Source organism: Sciurus vulgaris (assembly GCF_902686455.1).
Source record: "Sciurus vulgaris genome assembly, chromosome: 4".
Taxonomy (NCBI): domain Eukaryota; kingdom Metazoa; phylum Chordata; class Mammalia; order Rodentia; family Sciuridae; genus Sciurus; species Sciurus vulgaris.
The window spans coordinates 102,308,991-102,331,957 of record NC_136464.1 but is presented as its reverse complement, the minus strand read 5'-3'; the positions used below and the strand labels follow the sequence as shown (position 1 = coordinate 102,331,957).

Below are 22,967 nucleotides of genomic sequence, written 5' to 3'. Positions count from 1 at the left end.
GTTTTGTTAAGGATAATACAAATTACATAAAACTATGTTAGGGTGGAGTCTACTTTCTAGGTCAAGAAACATCTCATTTTCACTTGAGAATTTGATAATATTGGTGAGAGAATAATGTTGCTATTGGTTTTCAGAATGAAACAGAAAAGTATGGAATAGATTCAACAAGTGTCTGATTGTTTATGCCCTTCTTCTCTTTACAGAAGTTTAGCAAGTGAATTTAGAATATGTCCTGAAAAATTCTTTTCATTAAATTTCATCTTTTTAATGTTAAATATGAGTACTGAGAAGTTTATTCTACTTTTAGTTCACCAAAATTGCTTTTTTTTCTTCTTCTTATTTATTTATTTATTTTTTTTTGTAGAAATGTAGGAAATCCAAATACTTGATATAATGGGAATAAAATTAACTTGAAAAACAGATAATTGAATTACATAAGTGTTAGAGGAATAGATGATAAGCCTTTGGGTTGCACCAGTTGGAAAGAGAGAAAGGGTAAAATATGGTGGAAGAAAGGAATGGGCAGAGATTTCATTTTCCTAGGAGAGTATAACAAGAATTTCAAAAGTTATGCCACCAAGAAAAGTTAACAGATTCATACTACTTTTTCTTATCTGTCTAATAAAGAGTACAGAATAAAGTTACCAAAAATACAAATGCAGAAGCGCACTCCATGAGATATTGTTCTTCTTAAGGTTACTACATACCAGTCACTCGAAGTTTATCTGTGCCAACCACAGCTTCCTTTTCATCAACAGTAAAGAGTGGCTTTCCATCTTTGGAGTTGATCTGAAACTGCTGACTCTGGACTTCTACCATTTTAGGACCTGAAGGATCAATTATAACAGTTTATTATAAAGTATTTACTATAATCTATGTTGAAATCCCTACTTTTTACATATGCCACGTCACCCAGTAGCAAATAACTAAACATATAGAATGTGCTATATCAATAGTTCTATTGATTCTGTGATTAAGGTTTGCAAGTCATAAGTGGAAATCTATAATTAAAATTAATTTGTCAAGCATATGCTAATCTATGTCAAATAGATGTATGACTACATTATTCAAAAGTTTATTTTTTTCATATTTATAACATAATAATATAATTCTTCTATTAATAATTAAATGTGTATTCTTATTAACCAGCTGAGGACTTTGTATTCTCAAGTGCAAGGTTTGTAAAAGACCATCTTACAAACTGCTCACTTAAGGGGTCCAAGTTCACCCAGAAGATGAATCAACCTTGACTCTCTCCTTTCATTGTTCTCAGAAGACAGCCTCCCTTGCTACTCATGGGGAAAACAAACACTGCCATGCAAGAACTCTCTTGCTTTTTTGCCCTTCCCCTGCCTCTAGGAAATTTGTGTCTTCTTCATGCCCTCTTTCTTTCTTTTTCACTTTTGCCTCCAACCTCAATCCCTTCACCTGAGCTCTAGACCCACAAACTTCTGGCTCATTAATTTATTCCATAGATGACTAACAGGAGCCCTCCATATGCTGGGCACTGGAGACACTGTGCCCTCTGGGGCATATTCCCTCATGTTCAGTTTCTTACCCTTCTCATGTCTATGCCCAGCTATGAATGGACCCCAGGCACTCATCCCTGTGTGTGTGTGTGTGTGTGTTCCAGTTTCTGGGCTTCCAGTCTCTTCAACCCATGTAGCAGCATGGATTCATGTCTCCAGAACATACCTTTCATTATTTGCTTAAGAAACTGCAAGAATTCTCCAGTTATTTTATGCCAGCTTCATATTCTTGTCTATAAAGGTAAGTTTATTGAGCAAATGCATTATATCTTATAATTGTTTTTGTGTTATCAAATCCTTCATAGTACTTATCAACATTTGGGGATAGAAATGAAATAAATTTTGTTTGTTTGTCTGTTTTTTTGCAGTTCTGGGGATCAAACTCAGGGCCTTGTGCTTGTGAGGCAAGCACTCTACCAACTGCGCTATCTCCCCAGCCCTGAAATAAATCTTTTAACTTAATGTATTAATTAGTCTTAGACATGATCACCAGAGTATTTTTATATAATTTTATTAATTCCTACTTAAAAACCTCCAGTAATAAATAATAAATAAAGGTTTTGTTGAGAGAAGTAGTCGTAGTTATAATTTAAAGTTTGTTTTCCCCTGTCTCATTTTTCTTAAGGAAGCCTGACTTTAGGTTTTGATAATTGTATTTTTCCTTCACTAAGACTCAAGGTCAGTGTTTCCCATCTCTTGGTTACTGGTATGTCTTACATATTTATTATATAAATATGGATTGGTATTGAATGATAAACATAAACTTATCTGAGATGAATTCTAGGAAAGAACTGGTATAATTTACTCATTACAAGTTCACAGTTTTGTTGATTAGAAGTTCTTATGACAACTCCAGGAGATTTTGTTGAGTGTCAGGGATTAAATTTAATTGACTAATATTTTTCTGAAACAATGATTTCCTGTACATTGATAAATACCCAACAAATGAATCTACCTGCTTATTTACTCAAAGAAAGTGCAAGAAAATCAATCTATTCTATTCAATTCATTTATTGCATACTTTTAAAGATACCAAGCTAAGCACGGAGGATGTATAGATGAATGAGAAATAGCTCACGACTGGTAGGAGTTCTAGGCCACTAAGGAGAAAAGCATTAAGCCTAATTCAGGACAATCTGGTAAGTGCTGTGATACAAGCATGGGCAGTGTTTGATAAGGGCCTTGACAAGGAATTTCTCATTCATCCTCTGAGGTCAGAAATGGCCTCCAGGAAAAGACTATGTCTGTGCTGACCTTGAAGGAGTGAGGAAGGGGCACGGTAGGTAGGAGGAACTGCCTGAGCAAAGGCACTTGGGAGACTAAAATTCCATCTCCATTTCATTAAAAAAAGTTGGCATCAGATGTGTAAATTTAAATGTTTTCCACTTCAGAAGAAAATATATTGTTCTCCAAGTGATAATAAACTCATGATTACTGAGTTTGTAATTAATCTTATAGCGTTCATTACTTTTCTACCAGTTTTTATGAACTCATTGGATATTGATTATATCTGGGCAAGTAATTATCTTTTGCAGAGAGATTCTTAAGAAATAAAATTAAAATTTTACCTTGTTGATGAAAAATAACTACCTAGTATAATATTTTTAATGGAAGACTTGTACAAAGGAGGAAAAGTTAATGGTTATATGATCTGATTAATTTTAGTGAAAATTCTTCTTTCACATTCGAGATGCCTCATTAACAAACTTTTTCCCCTTGCAATACTTTTACTAAGATTGTCATTTAAAAACAAATATCAGAAAGTCCTTTAAAAAAAGAAATGTGTATTCAGTGGCTGCAAATATGGCATTACAGAGAAAGTACTGGACAAACCTATGGTAAAGTTTGCTTTCTACCTTTTTGGCATAATCTTTTTGTATTATTCAGTTTCACTTTATAAGCCTGGCATTAATGATCCTTACCTGCAATAAATAAAATAATACAATAAAGTGAAATAAAGTGGGAACTATCCTTGAGAATTCCTTAAATAGACAAATCACATTGATCCATGCAAGTGAAAATTAACTTAGGCTACTTTTTGTTAATGTATCTGAGAATCATAAATAAAACTTAAGTGGGCTTCCAAAAATGGTGGAAGATGATGACTTTTATCCACCCTCTGCCATCTGGAAACCTGCCTTGTAATAGTCAAGCACTGCATAATGTTAAATGCCATTGTTGCTCTACATACTTAACCTAGCCTACAACACCATGCTTCTGAGCTTACTCTTATTACTTCCCCTTTGAGGTCCCTGGTTTGACAAATGTTTTTCGTATGCACAATATGCTTTTTAAACTTGATCTGATTTATTTTTGACACCTGTTTAGCCTAATTCAATTCTTGAGGCCAATCATTACATCCATGCACCGTGAACTAGGCAGATGCTCCCAAGCTGTTCCCAGGAATTACCTTGGAATAATCCCCTTTCCTTGTTCCTGACTTGCATTGTTGAAGTTTGAATGTCTGTCTTGGTTGCAAAATCTTGGCTGTTTCTCATTCCTTATCCTCTCTATGATTATAAAACCTCTAAAGGCCATGGCTCAGACCTGTACCTGAAACTTTTTCCACTTTGGACCACCTTGGATAGGCCACCTTGCTTCATCTCATCTTTTGGAGTCCTATTCCAAGTTTAGATTCAGTTTATCCATCATTCCTCCATTCATTTACAAATATTTATTGAATACTAAATCTATAACAGTAGCCTGAATTAAGAATTGTGGCATTAGCTAAGTGGAAAAAAGTATGTTCAATATTCAAGTATTGTTTAATCATATTATTATATATGTAAATTCCTTGCAACTTTACAGGGCCATTCACATAATGCTATGAAGATGTTTTCACTAAACTGGAAAATGATGAATTTCTGAATAACTGAAGACAGCAGTGGCTCTGCAATAATCGACCTCCCAAAATCTTTTCCCCAAACTACAGGAATAACTTTCACAGCTAAAAATTCTATACGGACCACACTCTCAGAAGTACTTGAAGCCAAGCTGAAAAATAATGGAATCAAAGGAGAAAAATGTCCAAATGCCAGGACCATAGCTGCTGAAACTCCTGTACCATTCTGGTCCCATCACAGGCTTTGTGGGAGCCCCAGGCTCACTGAGAATTCTATGGGGAAGGCAGATAAACTGCATTTGTGAGGAGCTTATAAGGGATGGACAAAGAAACTGCAGGAAATGGATGCAGAATATGGGATGGAAAATGTGATATCAAAGTACAATTCATGTCAAAAGCATGAAGTATGACAAAAAGGACATTTTCGATGCTAAGATCAGAATCCATACCACAATCAGATTATGTGAGTTAAAAAATAAGGAGATAGAAAGTTTAAAAACATGACCAACAAAGCAACTCTCACAGAGGTATATTGAAGAATGAATGTATTGAGACTACTCTAAGAAGCTAGTTTAACACTGACACTTAAACAAGAAAAAAAAATAGCACAAGAGAAACTATAAAACACTATTACTCATGAAAGTACGGCATTTGAAATAGTACCGTAAGGAAACAGAATCCAACACTACATTAAGAAAGTAATATACTGTGACTCAGTGAGATTCATTCCAGGAATGCAAGATTGGTTGTATAAGGAAATGATTAATATCATAAGATGTTATTAGTAAATCTAACAACAATAAATCACATTATCTCCATAGACGTTGGAAAAGTCTTGGCAAAATTCGACACATGTTTATGATAAAAATCATTCAAGAAAATAAGCACTGAGAGATGTTTTCTTAACATGGTGAAGTATATGTACATTAACATTAAGGTCAATATCTTATTTAACATAGAAATGCTAAAAGTATCTACACTGAGATTGGGAACAAGGCAAGGATATCCATTATGTCCATTACTACTCAACTTTGGACTAACTCTAGTTCAGATGTTGAGTGTTTAGTAAAGGTCCAATATAAAGACTTGTCACCATGCTGGTGGTACAGGTAGGTGCTGGGGACCTTTAAAAAGTGGGGTCTAGTGGGAAGTCCTTAGGTCATGGGGGAACCTGGTCTCTTGGTCTCTACTTACTGGCTCAAAAGTGAATGTGCACTCCAACATGCACTCCCATCATGATGTACCACCTTTACACAGGCCTAGTCCAACAAGGTTGCCTGATTTTGAACTCAAACCTTCAGAACCATGAGTAAAAGTAATCCTCTTTTTACTTCATAAGTATCCTGTGTCAGGTATTTCATTATAGTAATGGAAAACTGATTAGTAATAGAGTTATTAGTCAATGCAATTGACGAAGTAAATCAACTAGAGGCATATGCTTGAGTAGAAAAGTAAAACCGTCTCTACTGGCAGGTGATATGATAGTACACCTGGAAAACCCTAAAGATCCTATTAAAAACAACTAAAACAATTTTTAAAAACTCAGCAAAGTAGCAGGATATAAGAATCAGCATATCTTTTTTTTTTCTGTTCAGCTACCTTTATTTTACTTTTTATTATTACAATTATTCTAATTTATTAGTAGTTATTCTTTTTGCACATTTTTATTGGTGCATTCTAGTTGTACATGTTGATAGAATCTGTTGTTACATATTCATACATGCACACAATATAGCAATATAATTTGGCCAATATCATTCTCCAGCACTTCCCCCCTCCCTACTTGCCTCCCACACCTTGGTCCCTTTCTTCTACTGATCTCCCTTTGATTTCTAGGAGATCCATCCCTATCTTTCTTTCCTTTTTCCTCTCTAGCTTTGGCATATAAAAGAAAACATATGACTCTTAGCCTTTTGAGTTTGACTTAACATGATGGTCTCTAGTTCTATCCATTTTCCTGCAAATGCCATAATTTCATTTTTATTTATGGCTGAATAAAACTCCATTGTTTATATACATATGCCACATTTTCTTTACCCATTCATCCGTCGATGGACACATAGGCTGGTTCCCTAGTTTGGTTTTTGTGAATTGCACTGATATAAACACAGGTATGCATGTATCACTGTAGTAAGATGACTTTAATTCAATACTAAGGAGTGGTAAAATTGGATCATATGGTTATTCCATACCTACTCTTTTGGGGAATCTCATTACTGATTCCCATAGTGGTTATAGTTTATAGTCCCACCAACAGTGTAAAGGTGTTCCTCTTTCCACATCCTCTCCAGCATTTATTATTATTTGCATTCCTGACTATTGCCATTCTGATTGATGTGAAATGAAATCTCAGTGTAATTTTGATTTGCATTTCCCTCATTGCTAATGATGTTTGAAATTTTCCCATGATTTATTGGTCATTTGTATTTCTTCTTTTGAGAAATGTCTGTTTAATTCATTTTCCATTTATTAATTGGGTTATTTGATTTTTTTGGTGTAGTTTTTTGAGCTCTTGATATATTCTAGATATTAACCCTGTGTCAGAAGAGTAGCTAGCAAAGATTTCCTCCTATTCGGTAGGTTCTTTCTTCACATTCCTAATTGTTTCCTTTATCCAATGCTGCTTGGATAATTGGGATTGAACCCAGGATCTCATGCACACTAGGCAAGCACTCTGCCACTGAGCCGTATTCCCAGCCCAATAATTCCAAAATAAATGAAAACACATTCTACTGGGGAGGCTGTCAAGAGACAGGTGTCCTCTTACATTGCTGGTGCAGAATGCCTACAATTGCTACAAACTCCTAGAGGAAACTTTGGCAAAACCTGACAAAAGTAAGTATGCACATATTATCAATCCCACTTCTAGCTACCCTGAAGGTATGCCTCTAAGAAAACAAAATACTTATGCAATGGGTATACTTCGTGGCAATATTTATAATCGAAAAATATAGATGAGTGAATGGTTGAATAACTATGGGTTATCTGTACAATGCAGTACTAGGCAGCTATAAAAGGAAGAATGAGGAAGAGATCTATGAATTGATATAGAGTAATTTCCAGGACATACCGTTAAGTAAAAAAAAAATGTAAAGTGTAAAAATGTATCTATTATATACTACCTTTCATGTAAGTATGAAAGGGATATAAAAAAATACTCATGGATCTGCTGATTTTTACAAAGAAAGGTAAAACCAAAACCAGAGACTACAGGTGTGGAAAGGGGGAGAACTTGGGAAGAAGAGTTGAAAAGGAAGTCACATTGAGTGCAGTGGTGCATGCTGGTAATCCTAGAGGCTTGGAAGCTTGAGGAAAGAGAAGGATGAGTTCAAAGCCAACCTCAGCAACTTAGCAGGACCCTGTGGCAAAGTAAAAAAAAAATAAAAAGGGCTAGGAATGTGGCACAGTGGTTGAGGGTCCCTGGGTTAGATCCCCAGTACCAGAAAAAAAAAAGTCATATTTCTCTGACTATGTCTTATTTAGATATGACTCTGCCAACCCTGGTAATGTGGCACACACTCACTCCTACACCTATCTTTAAAAATAAACATGTTGTCCTTGAAATAAATTCCCTTTTCTCTTTTTTGACTCCAGTTTTCAAAATATAGTGCTTTTGATATTTTAAATGCAAGCAGGCATTTTTGGGTTTATTGATTTTTCAGAGCAATTACACAAATTTGACATTATCCTTGAAGTGAAATATAAGTTCATTCTCTCTCCCTTTCTTCCAAAAGCACACTTCATGCTGCCAGGTGCTTTCTTCTGAAAGAACACCTATTTTTTGATTGGGCATTCTGGGTATAACACATCATCATTAAGTTCTCTTTACTTGTGGAACTGAAAACTTGATTTAATTTGGTTTTCTTCCTTTTCTCCCCTTCTTTTCAATGGGTCTTCCCAGTCACTGCAGTTGCTAGACTTGTTTCCTGTCAGTCCTGAGATTTTTTATGCCAGTGTTCAAAATTCTCAAGTGAAAGTACATGTCCTTTGGTCCATCGACATTATTCATTTCAATGTCTATTTTTCAGTTTGGGGACTTTCCTGGAGCATTCCTGAGTATGTTTCTCAAATGTACTGGGTAGATTTTCTGGAAGTCTTCATGGGTTAGAAACCAAGTAGTGCCGAGGGTGGCGGCCCCTCCATGAACCTGCTGCTCAGCTTTTTGGAAAATCCTTACTGTTCTTCAGGGAAGTGTGCTGCACATCAATCCAACCCTGTGGGCATCCTCCTCCTCCACAACACTGGCACTTTCCCACCCAACTTACCCTTCTCAGTATTCTCTTCCTCTTTTTCAACTTCCAGGATTTCTCCCTTTGTAATGCAATATTTGATATCTAATTCTCATATTTTTGCACTCTTGCTCTACCAAGGTCTTTGTAGGCTTGCCCCAGAATTTCCACCATAACACCTGAGGCTTTGATACTAAGAAGAGCTGAATTCAAGTTTTAGCTGATATCATTGCATGCTTATGTTTGTTTTAGACTGGGACGGTTTTTAGGGGCCTTTAGTCATGGTGAGAGGACATCTAGATGTTATTTCTTTTTAGCATTGATTCTTCCTGTCATGACTTCTCCAGAGATCTTGTCCACAGCAAAATTGTTGGTCATGGTCCTAAGTAATGATATATGGGTGCAGCAAACAGCAGGATCTTGATTACTTCTCCTTGATGGGGATGAGAATTCTCTGCATGAGGGGATCAAAGCTAAAGAAAAATGGCTCATGAATATCCACCAATTTGGAGTCAATGTCAATTAACATCATCCTCACTTCATGCTTTTCCATGGAGCACTATAGTTGCTTTAGTAATTTTTCTGCAGAACCTCACATGGTTAAAAGTTTAGATTCCTTTGCTAGTGTTAATTTTTGTCTCAAATTCTTTCAAAATCTGTTCCAAACTTGTGCTGTGTTTGAACCTCCTCTTTCCCATGGACACTTCACTAGAAGGTCTTTCATTTTTAGATTCTGAGTTGCCATGTTTTCTTGCCTATTTCCCTAGAAAGAATTTCGAAGCAGCAGCCTATATCTTAGTGACTTTAGAGAAATGTACTTGTGATAACACTTGACAGTTCTTGCATTCCAAATGTTTCTTGCATTGAGTTCAACTATTTCACCCAAAGATATCTTTAAAAGTTGTATTATTGTTCTTAACATTATATACATGAAATTCTGCAATACTATATTCACTTTATCATACTGTTTCACATTTGTTTGAGATAAACTGAATATATAGTCTTTCTCAAAAGACTCTCATGACAATTCTTTGAATAGAGAAGTTCAATGAACTCTAACAAACTTAATAGACCAATGAGATTCTTATTTCTCAGTGGGATCAAAACCTTGAAAATGTCATTGAAGTTTTGGATCTAAGACCGTGTGCCTATAGCAGAGCAGATCTTTCAGAACTGAGGAAAGTGACTTAGATTTCTGGGTGGCAGTAACCATTTTGTACTTTTGTGTTAATTTGTCCAGACAGGATCAGTAGGACACACACACACACACACGTGTGTATACATACATAACACAAGTGCAAAGTGATAGGAGGATAAGATAGACATATGAGGAGGAATTTATTAGGGGAGCTAACTTTATGATTACGGAGGCTGAGATCTCTCACAACAGACCATCTGCAGTTGGAGACCCAGGGATGTCAGGAGCATGACTCAGCTCAAGTCCAAGGGCCTCAGAACCAGGGATGCTGATGGTATAATTCTCAGTCTGAGACTGGTTCTGAAACATCAGAGAAGATGCTGGTTATAAGTTCTAGAGTCCAAGACTGAAGATCCTGGGGTTCTAATGTGCAAGGGCCGTAGGATAAGGGCATTCAAGCTCCATGAGAGAGAGTGAATTCATCTTTTCTCTGCCTTTTTTATACTATTCAGGTTTCCAACTGACTGGATGGTGCCTGCCTAAAATAAAGGTGGATCTTTTCCATTTAGTTCATCTAATGGCTTACTATCGCCTCTGGAAACACCCTCATAGATACAACTAGAAAGAATGATTTGCCAGCTATAGAACTATCCTTTAATCCAGTCAAGTTGACATTTAAAATTAACTACCACAAACATAAACACCACTAGATCCCCTACTGTTTTGGTTTGGATAAGTGGTGTCCCCAAAAAGCTCATGTATGAGACAGTAAGGAAATATTCAGAAGCAAAATGATCAGATTATGAGAACTTCAACCTAATCAGTGAAAAATTCATTTGATGGATTATTAATTTGATAGGACTACTATACTGAGTAGTAACTACAGAGAGTTGGGGAAGGCCTGGAGGAAGTAGGTCGTGGTGGGTATGCCCTTAAGAATTATATCTTGTCCTCAGGCTCCTCTCTCTTTCTGCTTCCTGGTTACCATGCGGTGAACAGTCTTCCTCCACCATTCCATTCTGCCATGATGCTCCACATTACCTCAGGCCCAGAGTGATGGAGTTGGCTGACCATGGACTGAAATTGTGAGCTCAAAATAAACTTTCTTCCTCTAAGTTGTTCTTGTCACCATGGTAATAAGCTGACTAACACACAAATTGATGGCAGGCTTGGGGTTGCTGCTGTGATTAACCTGACCATTTGGAACTGGTTTGAAAAAAGAGTTTTTAAAAAGTTAAGAGATGCAGGTTGGGGAGGTCTTAAAATGTTGTAAACAGAGGATAGTAGATGATTCTGGTGAGAATTCAAGACCAAAATGCTGAGAGAAATGTGAACAGTACAGACTGTGCTTGTGAGGTTTCAGAGTGGACCAGGGACTCTACTAAAAATTAAGTTAGAGGCCGTCTGTGTTATATTCTGACAAACTTGTCTATATTTTGCTCATGTACTGAAATTTTCTGTAAATCTAAATTTAAAGGTGATGGACTAAACAATCTGACAGAGAAAATTTAAAGACAATAGGACATTCAGGTGGTGTGTGGGTATTGCTGACAAACCTTTATCCAGTTTACTGTGAGAATCAGGAACAAAAAATTAAAAAAAAAAAAGATTTAAAAACTTGCAGTTTGGACAAAAAAAAATTACATTTAAAACCGGGGCATACTCTCAATTGATGAATGATAAAGAAACTGTGGTATATATATACCATGGAATATTACTCAGCCATAAAGAATAATAAAATTATGGCATTTGCAGGCAAATGGATGCAGTTGGAGAATATCATGCTAAGTGAGATAAGCCAGTCTCAAAAAGCCAAAGGATGAATGATCTCACTGATAAGTAGATGATGACACATATAGGGGATGGGAAGGGGGCAAGAATGAAGGAAGGAGAGATTCTATAGAGGGATAAGAGGGGTGGGAGGGGTGGGGCAGAGAAAAAAATAGAATGAATCAAAAACTATTACCCTAGGTAAATGTATGATTACACAAATGGTATGCCTCTACTTCATGTACAAACAGAGAAACAAGATGTATCCCATTTGTTTACAATAAAAATGAATTTAAAAAAACCCAGGGCATAAAAGGTGAGTTGTTAGAGAGATTACTTCCACTAGAGAAAAACTGATAATGCTTTGAGGGCATCTCAAAAATCAGTAAGGCCACCATCCATCATGGGGTCAAGGGTGTAGAAGAGAAAACTCCTTTGAAAAGAAACTATGTGAGCACTCTGAGGGCCTAAAAAGCTATTTCCTTGGAATCTGAGGTTTTACAGTGCTCAGTCTCTCAGGTATCCACAGGCCACACTGGCTGTCATCCTAGATGGGGGTGTGGGTAGCTACTGCTCAAGCAGGTGACAAACCTTGGTATTGTCCATGTTGTGCTGATTCTGCAGGAAGGAAGGATGCTAGAGTTAGAGCATTATGGAGGCTTCCAGTGAGATTTCAAAGAAAAGGCTCGGGAAGCTAGGCAAATTGTAACAGGGTCAAAAATCCCTGTGGGCTGCTCTGAGAGGGTGATGCATAAAGCAGTCAAGGTAAAGCTGAAGTCAAAGTAGAGGCCCTAGAAATTAACAGATGCCAGTAATAAAAAAGCTGCCAGCTGTAGACAGAGCTAGCCTAAGAGAGAGGTCACGTGGGCTACAACTGGTAGGACCATAGGAGTAGGAGTGCACAGCCCTTTGTAGATCACATCTCACTGCCATGCCCCTGATGTCAAACACGGAGCTGCAGGAACTTAGGTTTGCCTGGCTGGTTTCATTCTTATTTTGGTTCCATTCCTTATTTCTATGCCCCTATTTCTCCCTTTTAAAGTGGAAAAGTTTACTCTGTGCTACTGTATGTTGGATTTTTGTGATATTTTTGACTTTTACGGGGGCTCACAACCAAGAGTCTGCCTTACGGTTCAGTGGCAGCTTTAGACTTGCACTTTTGGGCATCACTGAAACTGTTAAGATGATGGGGACTCAAAGATAGACTAAATGCGTTTTGCATTATGAGATGGACATGCAGTTTTGGGGGACAGGGGTTGAATGTTATGGATTAGATATGAGGGTCCCCCAAAGGCTCATGTATGAGATAATGTTACAATGTTCAGAGGTGAAATGATTATGAGAGCTGTAACCTAATTGGTGGATTAATACATCTAATGGGTTGATAATTTGAAAGTGTGGCTGTACTGGGTAGTAACTATAGGCAAGTGGGGTATGGTTGGAGAAGTAGGTTGCTGGAGACATGCCCTTGGAGATTATATCTTGTCTCCAGGCTCCTCCCCTTCTCTCTCTGTCTCTGCTTCCTGGCTACCATGAGGTGAACAACTTTTCTCTGCCATGCACTTCTTCTAAGATGCTCCACCTCACCATGGGCCCCAGAGCAATGGAGTTGGTTAACCATGAACTGTACCTCTGAAACTGTTAGTTCCAAGTAAACTTTTCCTGCCCTAAGTTGTTCTTGTCAGGTGTTTTGGCAACAGTGATGAAACACTGATTAACACACCTACTGTGTTTATTTCATTGTGATTTGAAGATCTCCACATTGCATTTGTAGTGATTAGACAACTGCAGACACTCATTGAAGTAAAGGTCAGGGATTTTGCTAATCAGATTTTGTACCTGGGGCATGTTTCTACCTAGTCCTGGTGGTTGTTTCTACAGGACACATTGGTTGTAGCCTGGCTCAGTTCTCAGAAAATCCATCTCTTAGCCCTACCAACTGGTCTCAGTGCAGTTTGCACACTTCTTGGTGTGTGTTTTATTTTTAAGATAACCATGATTGATTTCTGTTATTTGAAATGAAAGGAATATTAGTTGTAGTAACCAGAGCTGCATGTATCTGTAGTAAGACCCCCATTGTTGTTGCTTATGATTTGGCATCTTCTAGTTCAAAGATTTGAAATGCTAGTTCCTAGTGTATGCTTTGTAATGTTTGATTTCCTTTGAATTTAATCAGGATTTTTGATTTTGATTTTATTGCATGTCTCCCCCCGCCCCCCAGTGGTTGAGTAGAAAATAGCTATTCCTTTAATTAAATAGGATTAATTTGGCTACTTCCCATAAATTACATCTTAATATCCAAATTGGCTGAAGTTAACATCTTCCAGGAGATGTAAAACTGGAAGGATTGTAACCGTGGGAAGTCATTTACTGAAAAGGCTCTTGAATTTGGTGAGCTGAGTGACACTTCCTATCTCAAGGTTCTTGACATAATAGACTTCTGGACAAAGTTTAAAATAAGTGACAAATTTAGAAATAAACGAGGTATGAGTTCAAAACTAAAGATCTGAGGTTTACAGTTTGGACCAAAGTAATTTCAATGGGTAACTGAAAAAAACAAAACAAAACAAAACAAAACAAAAAACAAAAAAACAAAAACCAACAACTGTGTAACACCTGGTCATTCCTTGGTGACAGAAATGGAAACCATGTTCGTAGCAAATAGAATATAGCTTTTCAGTACTTGCATTTGTCTACCTATAAAATGAGAGGCATGTTTGTATTATCTCTGAGCTCTTTGTATGCTATATGTAAAACCACATTTAATAAAAAGATAAATAAGCAAATGAGTATTTTTGCTAATTAAGTTTTATGAGAGTAAAAGATTCTTCTACTTTTGGTGCTTCTAAGTGAAAACTGCATACTCTTCACATGTTTTGATGTGATAGCATATAGAAACTAGCACACAGGCATTCAATATGCATTTTTGTACGAATGAGACAAATGAGCAAAATCCCTGCAAACACTTAAAAGCTAGTCAGTTAAGAATTTAAAGAAATGATAAAAATCATACTACTATATAACTCATCAAGTTAGTCAGTTAAGAATTTAAAGAAATGATAAAAATCATAATACTATACAACTCATCAAGAAAATAGAATTCAATATTCTCAAGTTTGAAGAATGTGGATATCCTTGGATAAACTTGGTTCCATTTCTAGATCAACTAGAAATTTCACTGGACTGAGTGATCAAACATTTCATTTTTAAGTGAAAGAAAAATGCAATTATTATTCCGAATAAGCTATAAAAATTAAAATAGAACATAAAATATGGAATACCTTGTATCAGTGTAATAAAATTTATTATATGGTAAATATATGCTGTTTCCACTGCAATGGAAGTTGTTTGCTTGTGTTGGCGGTGAACCTTTTACCTATCTCCTGATAATCACAAGGGCCATCTAATTTCCTAGATTTGGCAAATCTGTATAGGGTTGAGGTATAGAGAATGATAGGTTGCTCTTTTGTTATTTCTACCATCTATAGTTGCTTCTCAGAATCCATGAGGAATTGGTTCCAGGATCATCATAGATGCCAAAATTCACAGATGCTCAAGTTCCTTATATAAAATAGCACAGTATTTGTATATAGCCTCACAATACTCCTCTATGCTTTAAATCTTCTCTAGATGACTTAAAATACCTAATACAATGTAAATGCCATGAAAATAATTGCTATAGTATATTGTTTAAAAAATAATGAGAAGAAAATAAAATCTGTACATGTTCAGAATAGATATAATTTAAAAATAATTTCCATTTGTGGTTGGTTGAATCTGAGGATGAGGAGCCCACAGATAAAGAGGGTCAAGGGTATATTCTTTCTTGCTCATCCTTTTCTCCTTCTGTCAGTTTCCATGTTTCCTCATTACTAGGGGATCTTATTCTCTGTCGTTAGTGGATTGGATAGGTGTACATAGCTGACTCAAAGGCAGTTGGTTGAATGACTGAAGTGTGTTAATAAGGGCACTTTGCCAAGATTTTAGATTGCATAATTTGAGACTAGACTGATGCTGAGAATGACAGCCCTGCAGATGAGAACCAGGGAGCCCTGCAGATGAGAACCAGGGAGCCCTGCAGATGAGAACCAGGGAGCCCTGCAGGATCAGTAGAGACAGAAGTGATGCAGCCATACACCCCAAAGGAACTGATGGGTAGAGAGACACTGGAAAGGAGAATGGAGCATATGGGGAGAAGGAGAGAGAGCAGAAGAGAGGAGAGGAGTGAAGAGGAGAAAGAAAGCAGGACGTGAAGAAGGGAGGAAGAGAATGTGTATAAGCTTTTGGTGCTCAGACCCTGGTGTCTCTTCTCTTGAGACAAGTTACTTTGGTTCCTTTACTTTGGTTACTGAGAGGAGGTGTGTGTGTGTGTGTGTGTGTGTGTGTGTGTGCTGTAACAAATATTCTCTTCCTTTCCCTAGGTTGTAAGTTCTTCTATTTCTTGGAAACAAAACAAAACAAACAAACAAAAAAAATAACCATTCTCTGTGGTCAACACAACATGAAATTTAGAAAATTTATGATTTATTACTCATAAATAGGCTTCGCGTTCCTTAGAATAAAAAAAATAGTTTATCTGTGTGGGCCTTGTGCATGCATAGTGCTGAGACAAGTTGGACTCACCCACTTTCAATCTGCCTGTGACTTCCCCTTCTGAGTTGCGTGCATTTACGGTCACATTCTGAGTTGACTGCAGAAGCAGAGACGAGTCCTAGAAAGAGATTTACCAAGTCAGCAAAATATATCATATCTTCATATCTGTAGATAGATTCAGATTTATATAAAGTTTCTCCATTATCACAGATCCTAGGATCCTATAAATTTTTGGATAAAGCTGTTAAAAAATCCTGGATGAGACTCTAGCCAGAGCAATTAGACAAACCAAAGAAATTAAAGGGATATGAATTGGAAAAGAAGAACTCAAACTATCCCTGTTCGCTGATGACATGATTATATATTTAGAGGAACCTGGAAATTCCACCAGAAAACTCTTAGAACTCATAAGTGAATTCAGTAAAGTAGCAGGTTACAAGATCAATGCTCATAAATCCAATGCATTTTTATACATAAGTGATGAATCTTCAGAAAGAGAAATTAGGAAAACTACCCCATTCACAATAGCATTGAAAAAAATAAAATACTTGGGTATCAATCTCACAAAAGAGGTGAAAGACCTCTACAATGAGAACTACAGAACACTAAAGAAAGAAATTAAAGAAATCCTTAGAAGATGGAAAGATCTCCCATGTTCATGGATACGAAGAATTAATATTGTCAAAATGGCCATACTACCAAAAGTGCTATACAGATTCAATGCAATTCCAATTAAAATCCAATTAAATGATGTACCTTACAGAAATAGAGCAAGCAATTATGAAATTCATCTGGAAGAATAAGAAACCCAGAATAGCTAAAGCAATCCTCAGTAGAAAGAGTGAAGCAGGGGGTATCACCATACCAGATCTTCAACTCTATTACAAAGCAATAGTAACAAAAACAGCATGGTATTGGTACCAAAATAGACAGGTAGATCAATGGTACAGAATAGAGGACACGGACACAAAACCAAATAAATACAATTTTCTCATACTAGACAAAGGTGCCCAAAATATGCAATGGAGAAAAGATAGCCTCTTCAACAAATGTTGCTTGGAAAACCATATGCAGCAGAATGAAATTAAACCCCTATCTCTCACCCTGCACAAAACTCAACTCAAAATGGATCAAGGACCTCGGAATCAGACCAGAGACCCTGCATCTTATAGAAGAAAAAGTAGGTCCAAACCTTCAACATGTTGGCTTAGGATCAGACTTCCTTAACAGGACTCCCATAGCCCAAGAAATAAAAGCAAGAATCAACAACTGGGGTAGATTCAAACTAAAAAGCTTTCTCTCAGCAAAGGAAACTATCAGTAATGTGAAGAGAGAGCCTACAGAGTGGGAGAATATCTTTGCCACTCATACTTCAGATAGAGCGCTAATTTCCAGAATGTATAAAGAACTCAAAAAACTCTACTCCAAGAATACAAATAATCCAATCAACAAATGGGCTAAGGAAATGGACACTTCACAGAAGAAGATGTACAAACAATCAACAGATATATGAAAAAGTGTTCAACATCTCTAGTAATAAGAGAAATGCAAATCAAAACTACCCTAAGATTTCATCTCACCCCAATTAGAATGGCGATTATCAAGAACACAAGCAACAATAGGTGTTGGCGAGGATGTGGGGAAAAAGGCACACTCATACGTTGCTGGTGGGGTTGTAAATTAGTTCAGCCACTCTGGAAAGCAGTGTGGAGATTCCTCAGAAAGCTTGGAATGGAACCACCATTTGACCCAGCTATGCCACTCCTTGGCCTATACCCAAACAACTTAAAATCAGCATACTACAGAGATACAGCCACATCAATGTTCATAGCTGCTCAATTCACCATAGCCAGATTGTGGAACTAACCTAGATGTCCTTCAGTTGATGAATGGATAAAGAAACTGTGGCATATATATATACAATGGAATATTACTCCACCATGAAGAATGTTAAAATTATGGCATTTGCAGGCAAATGGATGAAATTGGAGAATATCATGCTAAGTGAGATAAGCCAATCTCAAAAAACTAAAGGACGAATGATCTTGCTGATAAGCGGATGAGGACATATAATGGCGGGTAGGAGGGGTTAGTGTTAGGGTTAGGTTTAGGGTTAGGGATAAGGAGGGTGGTAAGAATGGAGGAAGGAAGGACTGTATAGAGGGAAAAGAGGGGTGGGAGGGGTGGGGAAAAGGGAAAAAATAACAGAATGAATCAAACAACATTGCCCTATGTAAATTTATGATTTTTAATAAAAAAGGAAAAAAGAAAAAAAATTAAATAAAAAAACTCCTGGATTATATTGTGTTAAGGGAATAAATGTATTTTTTTTTCATAAAATATAACAATCTCATGGGTTTATAATGCTATGTGCACTGTTTACAATGTGCCAATCACTTTTCAAGGTAAATGTCTAATCTGATCAAGTTCAAATTAGTCTTTTCCTTTTCCAAGGAATTCAAATATTTTTGTTGTTATTTTCATCCAAAGAAGACATATTTTCAGATGAGAAATTGGAGAATAGATGGAGGGTGAATGGGAAGAGGTTGATCAATGGGTGCCAAGTTAGAATTAGGCAAAAGAAGTTCTGAGTGTTATTGCGCAGTAGGGTGACTACAGACAGCAGTAGTGTACTGTCCATTTTAAAAAGTCGGAAGAAATAAGTTAGAATGTTTTCACCATTAAGAATGATAAACATTTGAGGGGATAGATATATTTAGCCTGAAATATTTATTTATATTTCTGCTTCACACTTAAAATTTTTTATTGGTGCTTTATAATTATACATATTGATGGGATTTGTTTTTACATATTTATACAAGCACACAATACACCAATATAATTTGACCAGGATCATTATCTAGTATTTCCCTTTGAAACCCTATTTAAACATTACATAATGTATAAATGTATCAAACATCACCCAGTACTGCATTAATATAAGTAATGTTTATGGTTTTATGTGTCATTTAAAAATACATTTAATTTTTAAATAAGTTTTAACAATTTGTTGGGTGTCTTCGTTTTTTGAACTTTTTGTTGGGAGTTAAAGTAATGTCATGAGCAAGTAAGTGTTTTCTGGGTTATTGTAATTTTGAATGGTTGCCTATGTTTTATGGAAGACTGCTTGCATTTATGTAAACAATTGCATTTAACAGGCCTGCAGTAATCTGGCTGTTGGACACAAGGGCTAATGTTTCACTCAGAAGAACTGAATATCTTGCAAAATGATAGGAAATTACATGATATTTCAAGTGTCATACATTTTACCCAGTAAGTCTAAGTAATTGATTGTATTATTTAGTTCTAGCCTACCAACTGAGAAAAGCTTAGAACCAGAACCCAACCGAGTTCTACAAGAGCTTCAAAGAAGAATTAACACCAATGCTCCTCAAATTTTTCCATGAAATAGAAAAGGAGGGAACCCTTCCAAACTCATTCTAGTGAGGCTAGTATCACCCTGATACCAAACCCAGACAAAGACACATCAAGGAAAAAAACTTCAGACCAATATGTAATGAACATAGACACAAAACTTCTCAATAAAGTTCTGGCAAATCACATACAAAGGCATATTAAAAAGATAGTGCACCACAATCAAGAGGGGTTCATTCCAGGGATGCAAGGTTGGCTTAATATATGGAAATCAATAAAAGTAATTCATCATATCAATAGACTTAAAGACAAGAATCATGATTATTTCAATAGATGCAGGAAAATCATTTGACAAAATACAGCATCTCTTCATGTTCAAAACACTAGAAAAACTAGGGATAGTAGGAACATATTTCAACATTGTAAAAATTGTCTATGCTAAACCCAAGACCAACATCATTCTAAATGGAGAAAAATTGAAAGCATTCCCTCTAAAAACTGAAACAAGATAGGGATGTCCTCTTTCACTGCTTCTATTCAACATAGTCCTTGGAACTCGAGCCAGAGAAATTAGATGAAAGAAGTTAAAGGAATACCAATAGGAAAAGAAGAACCCAAACTATCACTATTTGCCTACAACATGATTCTATATTTAGAGGAACCAAAAAATATTTCACTAGAAAACTTCTAGAACTAGTAAAGGAATTCAGCAAAGTAGCAGGATATAAAATCAATACCAGTAAATCAAATACATTTCTATACATCAGCGATGAATCCACTGAAAGAGAAATTAGGAAAACTACTCCATTCGCAAGAGCCTCAAAACAAAACAAAACAAAACAAAACAAAACTTGGGAATCAATCTAACAAAAGAGGTGAAAGATCTCTACAAGGAAACTACAGAACACTAAAGAAAGAAATTGAAGAAGACCTTAGAAGATGGAAAGATCTCCCATGCTCTTGGATAGGCAGAATTAATGTTGTCAAAATGGCCACACTGCCAAAAGCATTATAAAGATTTAATGCAATTCCAATTAAAATTACAATGACATTCTTTATAAAACTAGAAAAAGCAATCATGAAATTCATTTGGAAAAATAACAGACCCAGAATAGGCAAAGCAATCCTTAGCAAGAAGAGGGAAGTAGGAGGCATCACAATACCAGAACTTAAACTATAAAGCAGAGCCATAGTAACAAACATGGCATGATACTGGCACCAAAATACACATGTACACCAATGGTACAGAGTAGAAGACACAGAGACAAACCCACATAAATACGGTTATCTCATACTAGACAAAGGCACCGAAGACACACTGGAGAACAGATAGCCTCTTCAACCAATGGTGCTAGGAGTAGTGGAAATCCATATGTAGCAAAGTGAAACTAAACCCCTATATCTCACCCTGCACAAGACTCCACTCAAAGTGGATCAAAGACTTAGGCACTAAAACAGAGACCCTGTTCCTAATAGAAAAAAAAGTTGGCCCCAATCTTCATAATGTCGGCTTAGGACTTGACTTGCTTAAGAAGACTCTTAAACTGAATAAGTAAAAATCCAGGATCAATAAATGGAATGGTAAATGGGGTGGATTCAAACGAAAAAGCTTCTTCTCAGCAAGGGAAACAATCAATAATGTGAAAAGAGAGCCTACAGAATGGGAGAAAATCTTTGCCACACTCACACATTAGAGCACTAATCTCTAGGATATATAAAGAACTCGAAAAACTTAACACCAAAAGACCAAATAACACAATCGATAAATGGGCTAAGGAACTGAACAGATACTTCACAGAAGAAATACAATCAATTAACAAATATATGAAAAAATGTTTGGCATCTCTAGCAATTAGAGAAATGCAAATCAAAACTACTCTAAGATTTCATCTCACTCAAGTCAGAATGGCAATTATCAAGAATACAAGCAACAAGTGTGGAGATTCCTCAGAAAGCTTGGAATGAAACCACCATTTGACCCAGCTATCCCACTCCTTGGCCTATACCCAAAGGACTTAAAATCAGCATACTACAGAGATGCAGCCACTTCAATGTTCATAGCTGCTCAATTCACATTAGCCAGATTGTGGAAACAACCTAGCTGCCCCTCAATTGACGAATGGATAAAGAAACTGTGGTGTGTGTGTGTGTGTGTGTGTGTGTGTGTGTGTGTGTGTGTATATATATATATATATATATATATATATAATGGAATATTATTCAGCCACAAAGAATAATAAAATTATGACATTTGCAGGCAAATGGATGAAATTGGAGAATATCATGCTAAGTGAGAGAAGCCACTCTCAAAAAACCAAAGGAAGAATGATCTCGCTAATAAGCGGATGATGATACATAATGGGGGTGGGAGGGGGCAAGAATGGAGGAAGGAGGGACTGTATAAAGGGAAAAGAGGGGTGGGAGGGGTGGGGGGAAGGGAAAAAATAACAGAATGAATCAAACAACATTACCCTATGTAAATGTATAATTACACAAATGGTATGCCTTTACTCCATGTACAGAGAAACAACATGTATCCCATTTGTTTACAATAAAAATAAATTTAAAAAAATACAAGCAACAATAAGTGTTGGCAAGGATGTAAGGAAAAAGGTACACTCATACGTTGCTGGTGGATTGCAAATTAGTGTGACCACTCTGGAAAGATGTGTGGAGATTCCTCAGAAAACTTGGAATGGTACCACCATTTGACTCAGCTATCCCACTCCTGGGTTTATACCCAAAGGACTAAAAATTACCATACTACAGCCACATCAATATTTATAGCTGCTCTATTCACAATAACTAAACTATGGAATCAACCTAGATACCCTTCAATAGATGAATGGATAAAGAAACTGTGGTATATATACACAATGGAATATTACTCAGCCTTAAGGAAGAATGAAATTATGGCATTTGCCAGTAAATGGATGGAACTGGAGAATACTGTGCTATGTAAAATAAGCCAACTCCCCCCGCCAAACTAAAGACTGAATATTTTCTCTGATAAGTGGATGCTGATCCATAATGTCAGGTGGGGGATTGGAGAACTGGATTGGCCAGAGGGAAGTGAGGGGATGGGAGGGGTTTTTGGGGTGGGAAGGATGGTGGAATAACATGGACATGATTACCCTATATATGTGTATGACTATACCACTGGTATAACTCTGTACCATGTACAGCCAGAGGAATGAGAAGTTAGGCTCTGTTTGTGTACAATGTGTCAAAATGCATTCAACTATCATGTATAACAAATTAGAACAAATTAAAAACAAAAAAACAAAAGGGAAAGAAAAAACTCTTTTAATATCATTAAAAGAGCTAACATGTCACCAAAAAGTTTTAGCTGGGATTCCCTCATTTCATCTTCTACATTATGAAGTAGAACCTAATATAGAGATGAGGTAATTGAGTTCTGAGAGACTACATTACTGCTTATGCAATGTCACACGTAGCAAGGACAATTCCATTATGGAATGCAATCTTTA

The 22,967-nt window shown here is 36.5% G+C and overlaps 1 protein-coding gene across 1 annotated transcript in view; it reads right to left on the bottom strand.

Moving 5' to 3' along the window:
* SGCG (sarcoglycan gamma) overlaps positions 1–22,967 on the bottom strand; it is an 88,607-nt gene that overhangs the window by 23,057 nt on the left and 42,583 nt on the right. The window contains exons 4-5 of the mRNA XM_079138879.1: positions 16,132–16,219; positions 708–827 (exon numbers count right to left, since the gene is read on the bottom strand). Coding sequence (XP_078995005.1) covers positions 708–827; positions 16,132–16,219 — 208 coding nt within the window. The remainder of the gene's footprint in view (positions 1–707; positions 828–16,131; positions 16,220–22,967) is intronic.